The following is a 15,280-nucleotide window of genomic DNA, read 5'->3' as shown; positions in this document are numbered from 1 at the left end:
AACATAATGAAATAATTAAAGATCGTTACAACTTCCCCCCACTTAAGTTTTTGACTCCGTTCAAAAGAACTGACTATTTACAACAAAGAAAATGTACAGAATCTTCAATCTACATAGTTAAACAAGATAATAAACACAAAAATAATCATGAAAAAATAATAATAACAATGACACAATGAAACATAGCGTAAAAAAAAACATTTCTCCTGTTTTGAAATAATATAAACATGACAAGTTATCATATTTAGATTAAATATTTTCACAATTATTTACAACTTATATATACATCCAAATCACAAATTTCCCTTTACAAGTCTCACATGTACATGCTGATCAGTGAAATGTTTGGGTACTTCACTTAAAATGTCTGAAGCTACTGATTCAAAGTCAATGTCTTCGGGGTTCACATCTTCAGAATACACAATCTGCGAGTCGCGTGTAATTTCCTCTGTCCCGCAAGGGTCCCGTCTCACGGTCCGGTTCATTACGAGGCAAATTGTAGTCTTCGTCACAGCGCGATTGTTGTTATCGTCTGTTTCGGTCGTTGTGGAATCGTTATCACGGTCAGAATTAGTGTCATCACACACAATCACTTGACGAGTATCCATGTTATCGTTCCCGTCCTCCGAGATAACGATCCTCTCGTCACTAATAGAGTCACTTTCTCCGAGTAATCCGTCGATAAAATCGAAGTCCATCGAGTTTACTGAGATTTCCTCAGCTCTAAATCGTCACTTTCGATTAACTGATTCAGGGGTTCACTTAGGCCCTCCTCATCACTGGAAAAGTCCTCGTAAAGGTGGCTAAGCACGTAGACGGGCTTCTGGGTTTCCTCATATCGCTCTCGTTCCACTTTTCTTCTTTTCTGGTCCATGTCTTTCTCGATATCGGAAGATTTATGCACTGTTGATAAATGTCTTTTTAAGTTGAATTTCCTTAGAAATAGTCTCTGACAAAACGAACACTTGAATGGTTCTACATGGTGTTGATGCTGTTCTCTCTGGTGTTGATTCAAATTACTTCGAGTACAAAAACAATGTCCACAAATCTCACAAATCATCTGGTCAGTTACTGTCTCTGAAACGAACTGGCCTTTTTATAACCCGTCCATGTCGGGTAGTCCTCGTTCTGACTTCTGATTGGTTGTCGGCGAGTGACTGATCATTTTGGTCAAGACCATGGCGCGTGTCTGCCGGCAACTTCAAACTTCTCCCTCTCGCTGTCGCGCGTCGCTCGGGTACACGGGCGTTGACTGTCTGGTCACTTGTATATTCCGTCGGGGTTATGGCAGAATGTTTATTCCCTCGGTACGGTTTTAAGTTGTCTGTATGAACAATTACGGGTTTTGAAGTTTTTGAATGTCGGATCTGGTACAGCACATCACTTAATCGCTTCACCACATACCAAGGACCAGTCCAATTGCGTGCTAATTTTGATTTTGTTCCCTTTATTATTTGTCGTTGATTTCTTCTTACTAGATCTCCAATATCGTAGTTTACCTCTCGCACTTTTCGATCATAATTACGTTTTTGACGACACACGTCTTTACCTGTCACATCTCTCACAATGTCGTATAATTCACTAAGGGAATTTTCCAGGTTACGCACATATTCTGAAGGTGTAGAAACACGGTCTTCTTCACAATTAACATTTTCTGTCACTAATTCAACAGGTCATCTCATTTCTTCTCCAAACACCATTCTGTACGGCGTAATCCCGGTCGTATCATGTATTGTGCTGTTATATGCGAATACAACTCCGTCTAAGAATTTATCCCAGTCATTTTGATGTACAGAAATATACTTCGATAGCACATCTTTCACAGTTCTGTTTAAACGTTCAATCATCCCATCTGATTGGGGATGATAAGCGGTAGTGCGCGTTTTGTTTATCTGCAACATTTTACACAGTTCCTGGAATAACTGGCTTTCAAACTGTACACCTTGGTCCGAATGTAATTCCTGGGGACAACCATATCTTTTGATCCAGCCACGGAATATGATATTTGCTACTGTCTCAGCCTCAATATCACGAAGAGGAAATATTTCCGTAAATTTAGTGAAATAGTCCGCAATCACTAGAATATACACAAATCCGTTGTTTGTTTTCGGGAATGGGCCAGCTATATCTACCGCTATTCGCTCGCATTTCACTCCACTTAGATAGGTTTTCATGTATGCGCGTTTCTTGTTACTTGGATGTTTTCGCTCCTCACAGATATCACATGAAGTCACATAATCATGTACTCTTTTCCTGAGATGAGGCCAATAGTACTGGCTTTTGTTTATCTTGTCCAGTGTTCTTCTGACGCCCATGTGTCCTGCTGTTTCTGAATCATGGAAATTCCACATAACATTGTCCCTTAGAATTTTTGGCACCCAAATCCGGAATCGCTCACAATCACTGTCAATCCATCGAATACACAATACACCTTGTTTCACAGAAAGTAATTCCCAACGAGCATATAGAAACTTACTTTCAAATCCTAATGGGGAAATCGAACTAATCGATGGCTTCTCAAATTCGGAATCTTCTTTCCATTTCAGAAATCTACACATATCCTTATCGGTCAACTGTGCCTCCCTAATATTTTCCAAAGTTAATGAATCCTCTGGCTGTTTCTTTTGTCTTGCTCGTGATGGTCGGTTAGCTAGTACATAAACACTACTACAATTCACAGGTAGTACTTCATCGTCGTCGTCGTCAAATAATCCAATAAGTGAATACACATTATTGCTCACATTTACGGGTACAGTTCTTAGTTGTTCTACGTGGTTATATATTGGTCCTGAATATTCCTCTGTAACATCTAGTTTACATTGTTTGCACGTAACTCCTAATACATTAATTCTGCTCAGGCTATCGGCATTTCCGTGTCGCTTTCCTGATCGGTGCTGTATCTTAAACGTAAATGCAGCTAACTGCTGTAACCATCTCGCGATCTGTCCATCCGGGTCTTTAAATTTGTGTAGCCACACTAAAGATCCATGATCTGTCCTTAACGTGAATTCACGACCAAGTAAATATTGTTTGAAATGTTTTACGAAAAACACGAGTGCTAACATTTCCTTGCGGGTTACACAGTAATTCCTTTCTGCTGCTGCTTTCAATGTTCGGCTACCATAAGCAATCACTTTTTCATTTCCATCTTGAATTTGAGATAGTACGGCTCCTATGGCATCGCTACTAGCGTCCGTATCCAGAATAAATGTTCCTCCATTGACGTCTGGATAGCTAAGAACAGGCGCACTCACGAGCTTATTTTTGAACAAACAGAAAGCTTCATCACATTCTTCAGTCCACGACCACATCTTATTTTTGCTGGTAAGTTCATGTAGGCATCTCGCAATCTTTGCAAAGTCCTTAATAAATCGTCGATAGTAAGATACAAGGCCTAGGAAACTTCTGAGTTCACTGACATTTGTTGGCGTTTTCCAGTTCTTAACTGTATCAGTTTTACTGGGATCCGTTTTCACTCCGTTTTCTGAAATAACATGGCCTAAGAATGTCACTTCTTTTCTAAAGAATTTGCATTTCTTTGCCTTCAATTTCAAGTTAGCTGAATTCAAGCGATCAAACATTGAATTAAGATTTCTCAGGTGCTCATCGAATGTACGACTATATACAATGATATCGTCCAGGTAGAGAACGGTAATATGCCATCGTAATCCACTAAGTGCTTGCTCAATGACTCTCTGAAAAGTGGCGGGGGCATTACACAAACCGAAAGGCATGACGTTGTATTGGTATAATCCGCCTCGAGGTGTTCCAAATGCAGTTTTCTCCTTATCACACTCACGCATTGGAATCTGATGATAGGCCATATTTAAGTCTAATGATGTAAACCATTTCGATCTAGATAAAGCGTCTAAATCGTCAGCAATTCTGGGGGTCGGATATGCGTCCTTAATTGTCTGGGCATTTAACCTTCGATAGTCAACACAAAGTCTCCAAGTTTTATCCTTCTTCTGATCTAAAACTAAAGGTGACGACCATGGACTTGTTGATTTCTCTATTAATCCTTGATCCCTTAACTTTTCAATTTCCGCATCTAATATGTCTCTTTTAAATATGGGAACTCTCCTCACTGGTTCTTTAAATGGGGTCTCGTCATTCAAATCAATGCGATGTTCACCTAAACTCGCACGCTGTGCCAGCAGATTGGGGCCTGCAAATGCGTTTTGGTGATTTAATAAAAATGTCTTGAATTCACTTGCTTGTTCCGGAGACAGGTTTTCGCATCCTTCGCGAAACATATTACACAAAAACTCGGGAAGTTCAGCTGATCCATTTCCCACTGTTACATGACACACTTCAACATCATTGCTTTTTAAGGAGTCCAACACATCCCTAACTGGTGTTAATAATGCAATCTCTGTGTTCTTCTTAACACAAACTTAGCTGTCGCCTGGGTTAAACACACGCGCATAAATAACTCCATCTTCGGAATTCACTAACACATGCGCAATTGCGAGTCCATGGGTGTGGACAAACAATTTAAGAGGCACTAATATCCCTTCTTTGGATTTTGTACCGGAAATCACTCTTGATTTCATCACGGCTTCATACTTCGGGGGAATCACTTCATCCTCCATTGAAACCACCAGGCAGCCTTGATTTTCATCACTTCTGTGCGCACAATTTATCATCATATGATTATTTCGATAGTCCCACTGACACTCAAACTTGGTCATAAAGTCCTGTACTTTTGACTCCTCCCACAAATACACGAAAATATACACTTATTGGTCCCATAGTTAACAACATATTTGCAGTTCCAATAATTTTAAGAGTAGTTCCATCAGCTGTCTCAAACTTTTTCCGTGCAGGCTCTAGTACAGGTCTCTCTTGAGGAAGTATACTGTAGTACATGTCCTCTGTAATGAAAGTATTACTGTATAGGGGATTGATTTCACGGGTTGTAATTTTCACGTTTTTCTGTTCTCTGACACTGTCGCGGTTTCTTGAATTCGCGGAATTGGTATATTATACAAGCTTCCTCCCTTATATATACCAATTGAAAACTTATTCACTGTTTCTTGAATTCACGGTTTCATCAACACCGTGAATATAGCGAATATTAACACCGCGAGTTAATTTCCCCCTATACAGTAATCGCACCTGTGTCAATTTTCCACTCTAATGGCGTACCTTGCACTAACCCTTTTACAATCATCCCGGGTTTGCCCTCAACAATGACACTAGGCATTGCCGCCCCTGAGTTGAAATCTATGTGCGCTTCATGTAATTTATTTTCCGTCTTAGAAAAATCAATGTGATGTTTCACATCTACTGTACTAGGCCTCTCTTGTGCTCCCTTGACCGACGCATGGCCTACTGTCTCGGTCGGTTCCGGTTTAACTGCGGATTGACATTTTGTTGGTTCTCACGAGTTCCGGTCCAGCCACTCTGTTTGGATCTATTGTCACGGTCTCCCTTTGGGCAATCTCGTATTAAATGCTGCGTGGAGTTGCATTTAAAACATTTCTTGATACCCTTGTTCAAATTAGCTGTTGATTTATCTTCCCATTTTCGCTTGTCTCCCTGAGCATTTCTAACATCATAAACTTGGGGTGGATATGTCTTTGGGTTTAACTTCCTGTTTTCTGTACAACGAATACAATCTTCCTGCATGGCTGCTGTGACTGCCTCGGCAAGAGTTTTAGGTCGGGTTCGTTTAACAGCAAGTCTAAAATCATCATTTCCACTGCAGTTGTCCAAAAACGTTTTCATGGAACTTTCCGATACATATTCCCTATTATTAGGATAAGCTCTCCTATACAAGTCCTCAATCGCTTGTCCGAAATCTCGGAATGTTTCATTGTCCCTTTTCCGCCTTAATTTCGCCTCTGCGATATAACTGTCTTTCAATGCCGTGTGACCAAATCGTTGATTTAAAGCATTTTTCAGGGAATTGTAATCTTGTAAAACAGTCTCCGGAAGTCCATATGCATAAGCTTCAGCTTGGTCTCTGAGCGTAGTTAAGAGAATTCGTCTTGTACGTTGTTCTGTCCATTGGTTAAGGTTTGCGACATTCTCAAAATATCGTATAAATTCGCTCCAGATTGCAGTTCCGTCTCCTTTAAAGGTGCGTTTAAGGGGTATGTTGACAAGAGAATTTCCAGCTGGCATTCCTGGCGATAAATAAGTTGAATCTACCGGTGAAGGTGAGTGGGGACGGGTTCGTCGTCTTGTTGTGCTCGTCACAGGGGGTCTAGGTTGTTCAACGGCATCCTGAACTCTATTAGAGCAAAATTACCAAATAACACTCAGCAATATAACACATGTCAGAGTTATCACAACAAGGAATTGAAATTCCCGGGTGAATTGTATTTCTAGATGTGTCGGGAGCAAATGGTAAAATCCAGCAATCACTGATGCACAAAACACTACTAACAAAATCCAAAATGTTACAGATCCTTTCCATCCCCAATTGTTATCAATTTCATGAACACTTAATTCTGTTTCGGGCCGTACCGGTGTTATCACATTCAAATCGACCTCCGGGGTGTCTGGTAAATCTGTATTTTCAAAGGCCGGTAATAAATTCCGGCGCACCGAGGGAGTTCTGGGCACCCTAGGTGTCTCGGGAGTTCTCACAGTATCCATTCCTATTTTCTGTCTTCCTGAATGAGTCCAGAATAAAGTAATCACAATCACAATATGGGTCACAAACACAAAATAAATAAATAAATCCAGCTTGGAAAAAGTTAATCCATGGCGTAAACGATTTAATAATTCACGGACTGCTCCTGAAATGCTCTTATCCTACATCCACAAAACGGACACTTGTAGAAATAGATTTTCCTACTGTTTTTACGAATCCAGTGACGATTGTCATCCTTGGTAAACATTACAAAGCAATTCGGACACTCTTTCCGTTTACTAACGTCTATGCGTCCAGAAAGTAAAAATCGTCCATCCTCCGTAATCGAATATGTATTCACAAACTGCGGCATTTTTCACTCGAATAATCCATGTACACGGAAAATGAATAATCCAAATATCACAAGAAAACACAATTTAAATCACTAATGAAGTTAAATAAAATCCACACAGAATAAAATCCATCGAATATATAATATCCACATGAATTAATTAAATCCAACCGGAATGGTTAAATCCCACTGAAATTGTTAAATCCCACCGCTGCCACCAGCTGTAACGTCGCCGTAGCGGTCAAAGAGCGATAACTCTTTATTTTCAATCCTCTGAATGAATTACGCAAAGTACGTTTAAAAGTTTATTTACACTATTTACACATCATAATAAAATCACAATAACATCCAATAATCACACGCATATAATCCCAGTATTAAAACAATAATATAATCCAATGTTCACATAATTACAGATTCTGAGCAAGTGTTTTCGTCTGAGAACATCCCACCTATATATATCTTTAGGCCATTTCTCGCGAGGAGCAATGCGTTTTTGGTCATTATATAATAGCTGACCATTGCTCGCGAGGAGCAATGGTACGTAAACAAAGACTACAGGTATCTATAATTATATAATAACGGAATCAAATATAAACAAACATAATGAAATAATTAAAGATCGTTACATCTATCTCAAAAATCAGACATAAGCATAGAAATTGAATTATAATGATTTAAAACAAACGCACTAATTCTCGTGTTTAACACTGTGTATACGCGAGCCAATGACAGAGGTGAATGTATGAGCCGATGGTAGAGAGTGGTAAGGTTATTTGTTTATTTTTGTTTTGATTTTTTTTTCTGAAAAGTTGTAAAGTTTATCATTTCTATTTTGGAATTGAATTTTATTTGTGTACTTTTGGAAATTGATTATACCGGGAATTAGTTGAAAAAATCTTTGCATTAGAAATTAGGTCATCATTTCTTTGCACTTCCCTTGCATGCAACTAACCTTTGCACTGACATGGCAACCTTGACCTTTAGTGACAGATGATGTGCATGAGTGTTACTTTGTCTGAGTGTTTGTATGTGCTTGCCAATGCTATTTTTCATGAGATTTACACATTGCATATCTGCGCTGCGTTTTCATGAATTGATATAACAGGTGATTACAGGTTACTTGTGCTTTATCAAGTTTATTAGTTGTAAGTGATACATGTGAGTGACCATTAGTTGAAGATTTTAGTGTTATTGAAAGTTTGTTTGACTTGTGTACAAAGTTGAAGAGTCTGAAATGGCAGATAAGGTTGAAGAGTCTAAGAAGGCAGACAAGGTGTCTGAAAAACTCAAGAAGTTACTTGATAAGGGTAAAGATGAGGGTGGTTCATTACATGAGGAAAGTAAGTTGGACTTTGCAGGTGTTTCAGAGGCGGAGGTTCCAAAAACAAGTACTCCTGTTGTAAGTAAAGATCAAAAGCCATTAATGTTCCCCAATGCTAAAACTTCTGAACCATACCAATTCCCACCCCCTCCCAGTGTACCAGCTGACATTGGTAAAGGTGACCCCTATGTTGAGGTTAAATTTAAGAGTTTCAGTGGTTTACCCCCTCAAAGCAATCTCTTTAAATTAAGTCAAGAAGGGAACACATCCCATTTTTATGAGGTAACACATTCTCAAATCCCTAGAATTCCCCAGTTTTCTGGAGATGAGCCCCCACAAAAGGGTGATGTCACATATAGAGAATGGCGATATGAGGTTCAGTGTCTTATGAATGATCCTGAAATAAAAGAGACAGTAATTATTCAGAGTATCAGAAGATCTCTGCGGGGTACAGCTAAGACCATACTTATTTCTTTAGGTGAAAAAGCTAGTGTACAAGAAATACTTGACAAACTAAATATTTTATTTGGTGAAGTTTCAAATAATGCCATGATCATGCAAGAGTTCTTTAATGCATATCAATTTCAGGGAGAGTGTGCAACATCTTTTGGGTGTAGGTTAGAATGCAATTGACAATGGTTATTTGAACAAATCATCTAAGAATGATTTACTCCGTCATAAATTCTGGACTTCGTTGAGTTCTGATCGGTTAAAATCACAAACGCGTCATAAGTACGATACGCTGAAGAACTATGATCAGTTTTACTTGAGATTAGAAGGGTTGAGAAAGAAATTATGATCAACAAAAAGAGTTCAGAAAAGGTGAGTCAAGGTGTTGATAAAAATCCCAGGTTACATTAACATGGTATAGCAGTAGAAAGTGAAGCTGAGGAAAGAATCAACAAGAGAATTCAGAATTTACAGACAGAGTTAGAGGGTAAGATTGAGGATAAGTTTAGTCAGATTTTGATGAAACTTGATGCACCTAAAGTTGACTCTAGACAAGATTATAGTAGAGGGAGAGGTAGCTTCAGGAAGACAGAGTATTAACCGAGGAAGAGGTGAGTATTTTAAGGGAAAGTCTCACAGTAGTAACTCCTACAGAGGAAGTCGGGGAAACCAGAGAGGTCAGTATAGAGGATATGGTAAGCCCAAGGGACAGTATCATAGTTCAGGGGCAGAGAAGCAGGACCCACACTTTTAGTGGTCTCTACTAGTGGCCGAGGAGAGACCAGTGTACTTAGAGGTAATGGCCAATAAATTAAATGTGACATGATTGGTGAGTCAAATGAAGTAGAAATTATGTTACAAGGTGTGACTATGAATGCTTTATTAGATAGTGGGTCTATGATAACTACATTGTCTGAAAAAGAGTACAACAATCTTATAGACAAACCAGAGTTGAAAGAGTTGTCTACCCTTGGACTGCAAGTATCTGTAGCGGATGGTTCAGTTCTGCAGTACAAAGGTTACACTGAGTGTACAATCAAGATACTTGATATTGAACTATTTGTTCCAATTGTGATAGTACCAGATACCGAGTTCAACAGACACTGTCCTGTTATTGTTGGAACAGATATTTTGAGAATCTGTAGAGATTATTACTCGCATGTGCCCTTTCAGTTACCTGATGCATGGCGATTGGCTATTGACAGTACACAGTGCAAGTCATTTTGTGTCAAGACCACTAGCAAGAAAAACATTACTATAGAACCATATCAGTCGCTTGTTGTCAATGGAATAGCAAGAGGTGTTGACAAAAATATTTCTACTTTAGTGACTGAGAATTCTCAGAGTAATGACAGTTACGCAGTGTGTCCGAGAGTTGTCACTAAAGGGGAATAACTCTCAGTCAGATAATGTGAGTCCTATAGAGTTGGGTGTGAAAGTAGATAAGACTTCATTATCAGAACCACAGTATAAAACTGTAAACCAATTACTGACAAAGTACAGTCATGTTTTCTCCAGAGGTCCATTGGATCTAGGGAAGACAGACTTGGTGAAACATAGTATCAAACTTGAAGATGAGACTCCATTTAAGTTACCTTACAGGAGAATCCTCCTGGTATGTATGATGAAGTGAGACAGCATATCAAAGAAATGCTACAGGCAGGTGTGATAAGAGAATCCCACAGTAACTATAGTTCTAATGTAGTCTTAGTTAGGAAAACAGACGGTTCTCTTCGTTTCTGTATTGATATGCGCGTTTTGAATTCAAAGACTCGTAAAGACTGTTACATGCTACCACGCTTTGACGATGTCATTGATACACTGAGTGGTGCCAAGTACTTCAGTAAATTAGACTTGCGGTCAGGATACTGGCAGGTGGAGATAGAGGAACAGGACAAACACAAAACAGCTTTCTCAGTAGGTAACTTTGGATTTTACGAATGTAATAGAATGTGTTTTGGCTTGACAAATGCTCCAGCAACGTTTCAAAGACTTATGGAGAAATGCATGGGTGAAATTTATCTCAAAGAATGTTTGATTTTTCTTGACGATATTTTGATTTTTTCCAAAACTTTCGAAGAACATTGTAAACGTTTAGAAAGAGTATTTCAGAGATTAGAAGAACATGGCCTAAAACTTAAACCTTCAAAATGTGAATTTTTCAAACAATCTGTTACATATCTTGGACATATCATTTCAGAAACAGGAATTTCCACTAACCCAGAAAAAGTTGCTGCTGTTGCGGAATGGCCAACACCTACCAACGTTAAGGAGCTGAGACAGTTTTTGGGGTTCATTGGCTACTAACGGCGATTTGTGAAGAACTTTGCCAGTATCATTGCTCCACTGAACAACTTGTTGAAAGGCCATGAGACCAAGACTGTTAAGAAGCAGAAGGCATTCCGTAAACCAAACTCCAAGAAGAAACCAGTACCATGGATTTGGACGGAAACAGAGGAAAAGGCTTTCCGGGACATCAAGGAAAAATTGACAACACCACCTGTCTTAGGATATGCAGAATACAACAAGCCTTTTATACTACATACGGATGCCAGTTCCAAAGGCCTAGGAGCAATCCTGTATCAAGTGCAAGGAGGTCAGAAGAGAGTGATAGCGTACGCAAGCAGAAGACTGAGACCCAGTGAGAAGAACTACCCTGCACTCTTTGTAATGCTGCTTCAGTACAGATACCATGTTGCCAGAGTGTTTCCGAGGAAGATGCCCCTCAAGCGGCCGATGAGGAGATTTTCCCCAGCGACACAGTCAGCGGTCATGATTGGATAGAAGAACAATCCAGGGATCAAGCCATTAACAGAGTTCTACAGATCCTGAAAAGCGATTTCCGACCCAGGGGAGGAAATATACGGAAAGAATCTCCAGATGTACAGAGGTATATGAGAATCTTGAAGAAGCTGCAAGTCGTAGATGGAGTTCTTTGTAAAACCGCTTTCCAGGATGGTAAGAGATCTTTGCAGTTAGTAGTGCCAGAGAATTTTAGATCAGTCGCATTACAGAGAATACATGATGATGTCGGACATTCAGGAAAGGATAAGACCCTTTGGTTAGCCAGACAGAGATTTTATTGGCCAGGCATGGAGAACGACATCTAGAGACCTGTAATAGATGCATATGTAGTAAAACACCTGTGAGACCTGCAGCAGAACTTATACCGATTGTGACGACAAGACCCATGGAGCTAGTTTGCATTGATTTTCTGAGCTTAGAACAATCCAAAGGAGGCTTCGAGAGTATTTTAGTCATAACGGATCACTTTACTAGATCTGCTCAAGCCATTCCATGTAAAAATCAAACTGCTCATACTACAGCTAAAGCTTTATTTGATAACTTCTTTCTACATTACAGCTTTCCTGAGAAATTACACAGCGACCAGGGACGTAACTTTGAGTCGAAAGTAATCCAAGAACTCTGCAAACTCCTAGGAATTAAGAAAACAAGGACTACGCCATACCACCCGATGGGAAATGGCTCAGCTGAGCGATTCAACCAAACACTCATCAAGATGCTCTCAACACTCAACGAGAAGCAGAAGTCAGACTGGAAATCCCATGTTTCTCCACTCGTTCAAGCCTACAATGCGACCAGAAATGATGCAACGGGATACACTCCACACTACCTGATGTTTGGTTGGCATCCTAAGCTTCCCATAGATGTATTCTTTGGTGTGGACTTGGAACATAAGAAAGGAGATCACCATGGTTATGTTGAGAAACTTAAGGATAGGATGGTGTCAGCATATCGACATGCCTCTCAAGAAGCTAGGAGGATGTCTGACAAAAACAAGACTCAGTATGACCAGAGAGTAAGGTTCTGTAAGCTGGAGATTGGAGACAGAATCCTTGTGCGGAAAGTTGGATTAAAGGGAAAGAATAAATTAGCGGACAGATGGGATTCAGAAATTTATGTCATCACAGAAATTCCAAATCCCGAGATCCCTGTTTTCAGAGTGAAGAGTACTTCTGGACGAGCCAAAAAGACACTGCACAGAAATATGCTGCTACCATTTAACCAGATACCAGCATGTGACATTGATGAACCTGTTGTTCATAGGACACCTGTGACAAGGAGGAACAAGAAGCCTAGGAATTCAGATGAACTTCCAGAGTCCGATTCTGACAGTTCGGACAATGAAGTCACAATTGAAGTGAAATCAAGGATACCTAGAAATAGAGATGAATTCAGCAAAGAATTATCAGATCAACATAGTTTGTCAGGATCTAAAGTCTCTAGTGTATCATATGGTACTAATCCAAATATTTCTTCTTCATTTCAGAATTCAAGTCCTTCATTTCAGAGTGTGAGTTCTCCCAGACAGTCAACTTACACCAGTGTGTCAGACAGCAGTAGTACCAGAGCTTCTGTGAGCGGTCCACATAGTCAGTTTATTTCAGACCAATCACATTCGCCTTTACCGATTTTGCCGAGACGGTCAACCAGAATGAAAAAATTCCCAGATCGGTATGGGGAATGGATAATGTAAACGGTTTTTTATGATATTGCTTTATGCCGAGAACCGATTTTTATGCTGAAAACTGCTTTTATGCCGAAATGTTTTTATGATGCAGTTTGTCCAGGATTTTAATAAATTAAAATAAAACTAAAAAAAAAAAACAAATATTATAATAATGACCATATTCATTATTCCCCTAATCCTTAAACCCATTGTATAAAACTTTGACATAAATTTGTGTCTTGTGTTAATGGGATTAGCTCTTAAAAGTTGTAAAACTTTAATGAGGTGTATTAGGGTGTAAAGAGGTGTAAATAGTTTCATGACTTATGTCATATGGAGGAATTCTTTGGTCAGTTATTCCTACATTGATTGATATTGTATGATTTGTTGGTGTTTGAAACTTGGTCATTGATGAGGTTTTAATTTAATTACTTGATTTCATTGTGGTGAGTTGTATCAAGTAAATTGGTTTTTATTTATATTTCATGGTTACTATAATTGTACATACTTCTTTGGAAATGTCGGGAGCCATTTCAACGAATAGGGGGAGTATGTAACCAGGGTTATGTATTATTTAATGCTACTTTATACTTGCGCTGCGTATATGTGAGGATGTGGTATGAAAGACTGTGTGAATGAGGTTGTTGTTATTTTTAGACACTAGACGGACAGTCACATGACTTAATCCCATTCACTGAATTCCCGCTTTCACGAACTAACATCGGGCACTCTGAGCCTAGCCGTTGAACTGGTTAGATGTCTACTCTACTACACAATCATTATACAGATAGTAATATTTGTGAATTCCTGTGTGTGTCCCGGTAAGAACTCTATTCTTAAGTAAAGTCCATTATGTTTTAATTATCTGTCTAAATGTCTGTCTATGTGTCGTCTATATGTTGTGTGTATTTGTAATATTTCAGGTTTTTGACATCTTATTTCATCGTTAATAAATATAATTGAACCTGAACCAGATTGTTATTTCTGATGTACTACCACTGGCTACACAGGCATAAGAACCCGGATGTAATTTTTTTTCCTATGACCTTCGACCCGACGTGACGTTTTAGTTTGCAATAGAACTATTATTCGGTATTGGATATAATATTTTATTAAAAGAAATATGTAACATTATCTGCCTGTGATATACATTTTTAATTTAGATGCATATCATAGCCACTTTATAATATCTCATATAAATCTTTAACTTTAATTTTAGAAAACTTTCATATACATGCATATTTAATATCCCTTGGATATTAAATACATTCTTTACCAAATAAGTTTGTCCAATACATGTCTTTCTATAAATTTTTCATTATGTTGGTACAGCATCAGCTTAGACCTTACCTGGAACGTTTTACCATTGTGTAGTGTGGGATCTTTATTTTTCTATCAGACATGTACTGTGACACATGGCTTTATCTTCCGCGTTGATTTTCAAATTTGTGACTTAATTAGGATCATCTTTACTTGGAGGAAGGTAGGAATTCTGCAACTTTAGGAACAGGGTGCAGTTTGTAGCTTTGGAATTATAGGAGGATAAGCGTTCAGAGGCAAAGTGCAATGTAAAGTTCAATGTATATAAGATATAATTTTAATATTGATATAAAAAAGGTTATCTTCAACACTTTATTGATTTGCTTTAAAATAAGCTCTCAGTCCTAAAGAGTGTTGGTTATATATTTCCAATTCGATATGTGGTTCATGCCTCGATATTCAGAAACACGTGTTTATCAATAAAGTATTTAAGATCATGTAGTAAACGGCATAAATGCTTAAATAATCTTCTCACGCAAACAATATGAGTGCATATTACATGTGTATAAGGTAACATTTGCAATTTTTTTTTTATTTTTTCTTCCAAAATGGACAAATCAGGAGATAATATGAGAGGGAATGCATTTGGTATTCTAATCGTATGAAGCACTTTTGTTTCGTTTATTTCATGAAATAAGGGCAGTTATTATCAAGTCAATACATTTGTTTTAGTATTCGTTTAAAAAAAACTATTTCTTTTGATTTCTGGTAATCTGATTTCTTTTGATTTTGGGCATCATAGTTTCGATCATCTGTGAATTTAATTTAAATTTGTTA

At 38.5% G+C, this 15,280-nt stretch overlaps 1 protein-coding gene across 1 annotated transcript; it reads right to left on the bottom strand.

The window, feature by feature from the left end:
- Positions 1 to 293: 293 nt before the first annotated feature.
- On the bottom strand, positions 294 to 698 carry LOC134243583 (uncharacterized). Its single transcript, XM_062725839.1, has one exon. It carries the CDS (start codon positions 696 to 698, stop codon positions 294 to 296), a length of 405 nt encoding a protein of 134 aa, XP_062581823.1.
- Positions 699 to 15,280: the final 14,582 nt, after the last annotated feature.

Source organism: Saccostrea cucullata, unplaced genomic scaffold (assembly GCF_032062105.1).
Source record: "Saccostrea cucullata isolate Sc308-1 unplaced genomic scaffold, CSIRO_AGI_Scuc_v1 ctg6437, whole genome shotgun sequence".
Taxonomy (NCBI): domain Eukaryota; kingdom Metazoa; phylum Mollusca; class Bivalvia; order Ostreida; family Ostreidae; genus Saccostrea; species Saccostrea cuccullata.
Note: the sequence above shows the minus strand (reverse complement) of the source record. Positions and strands in the feature narration are given on the sequence as shown.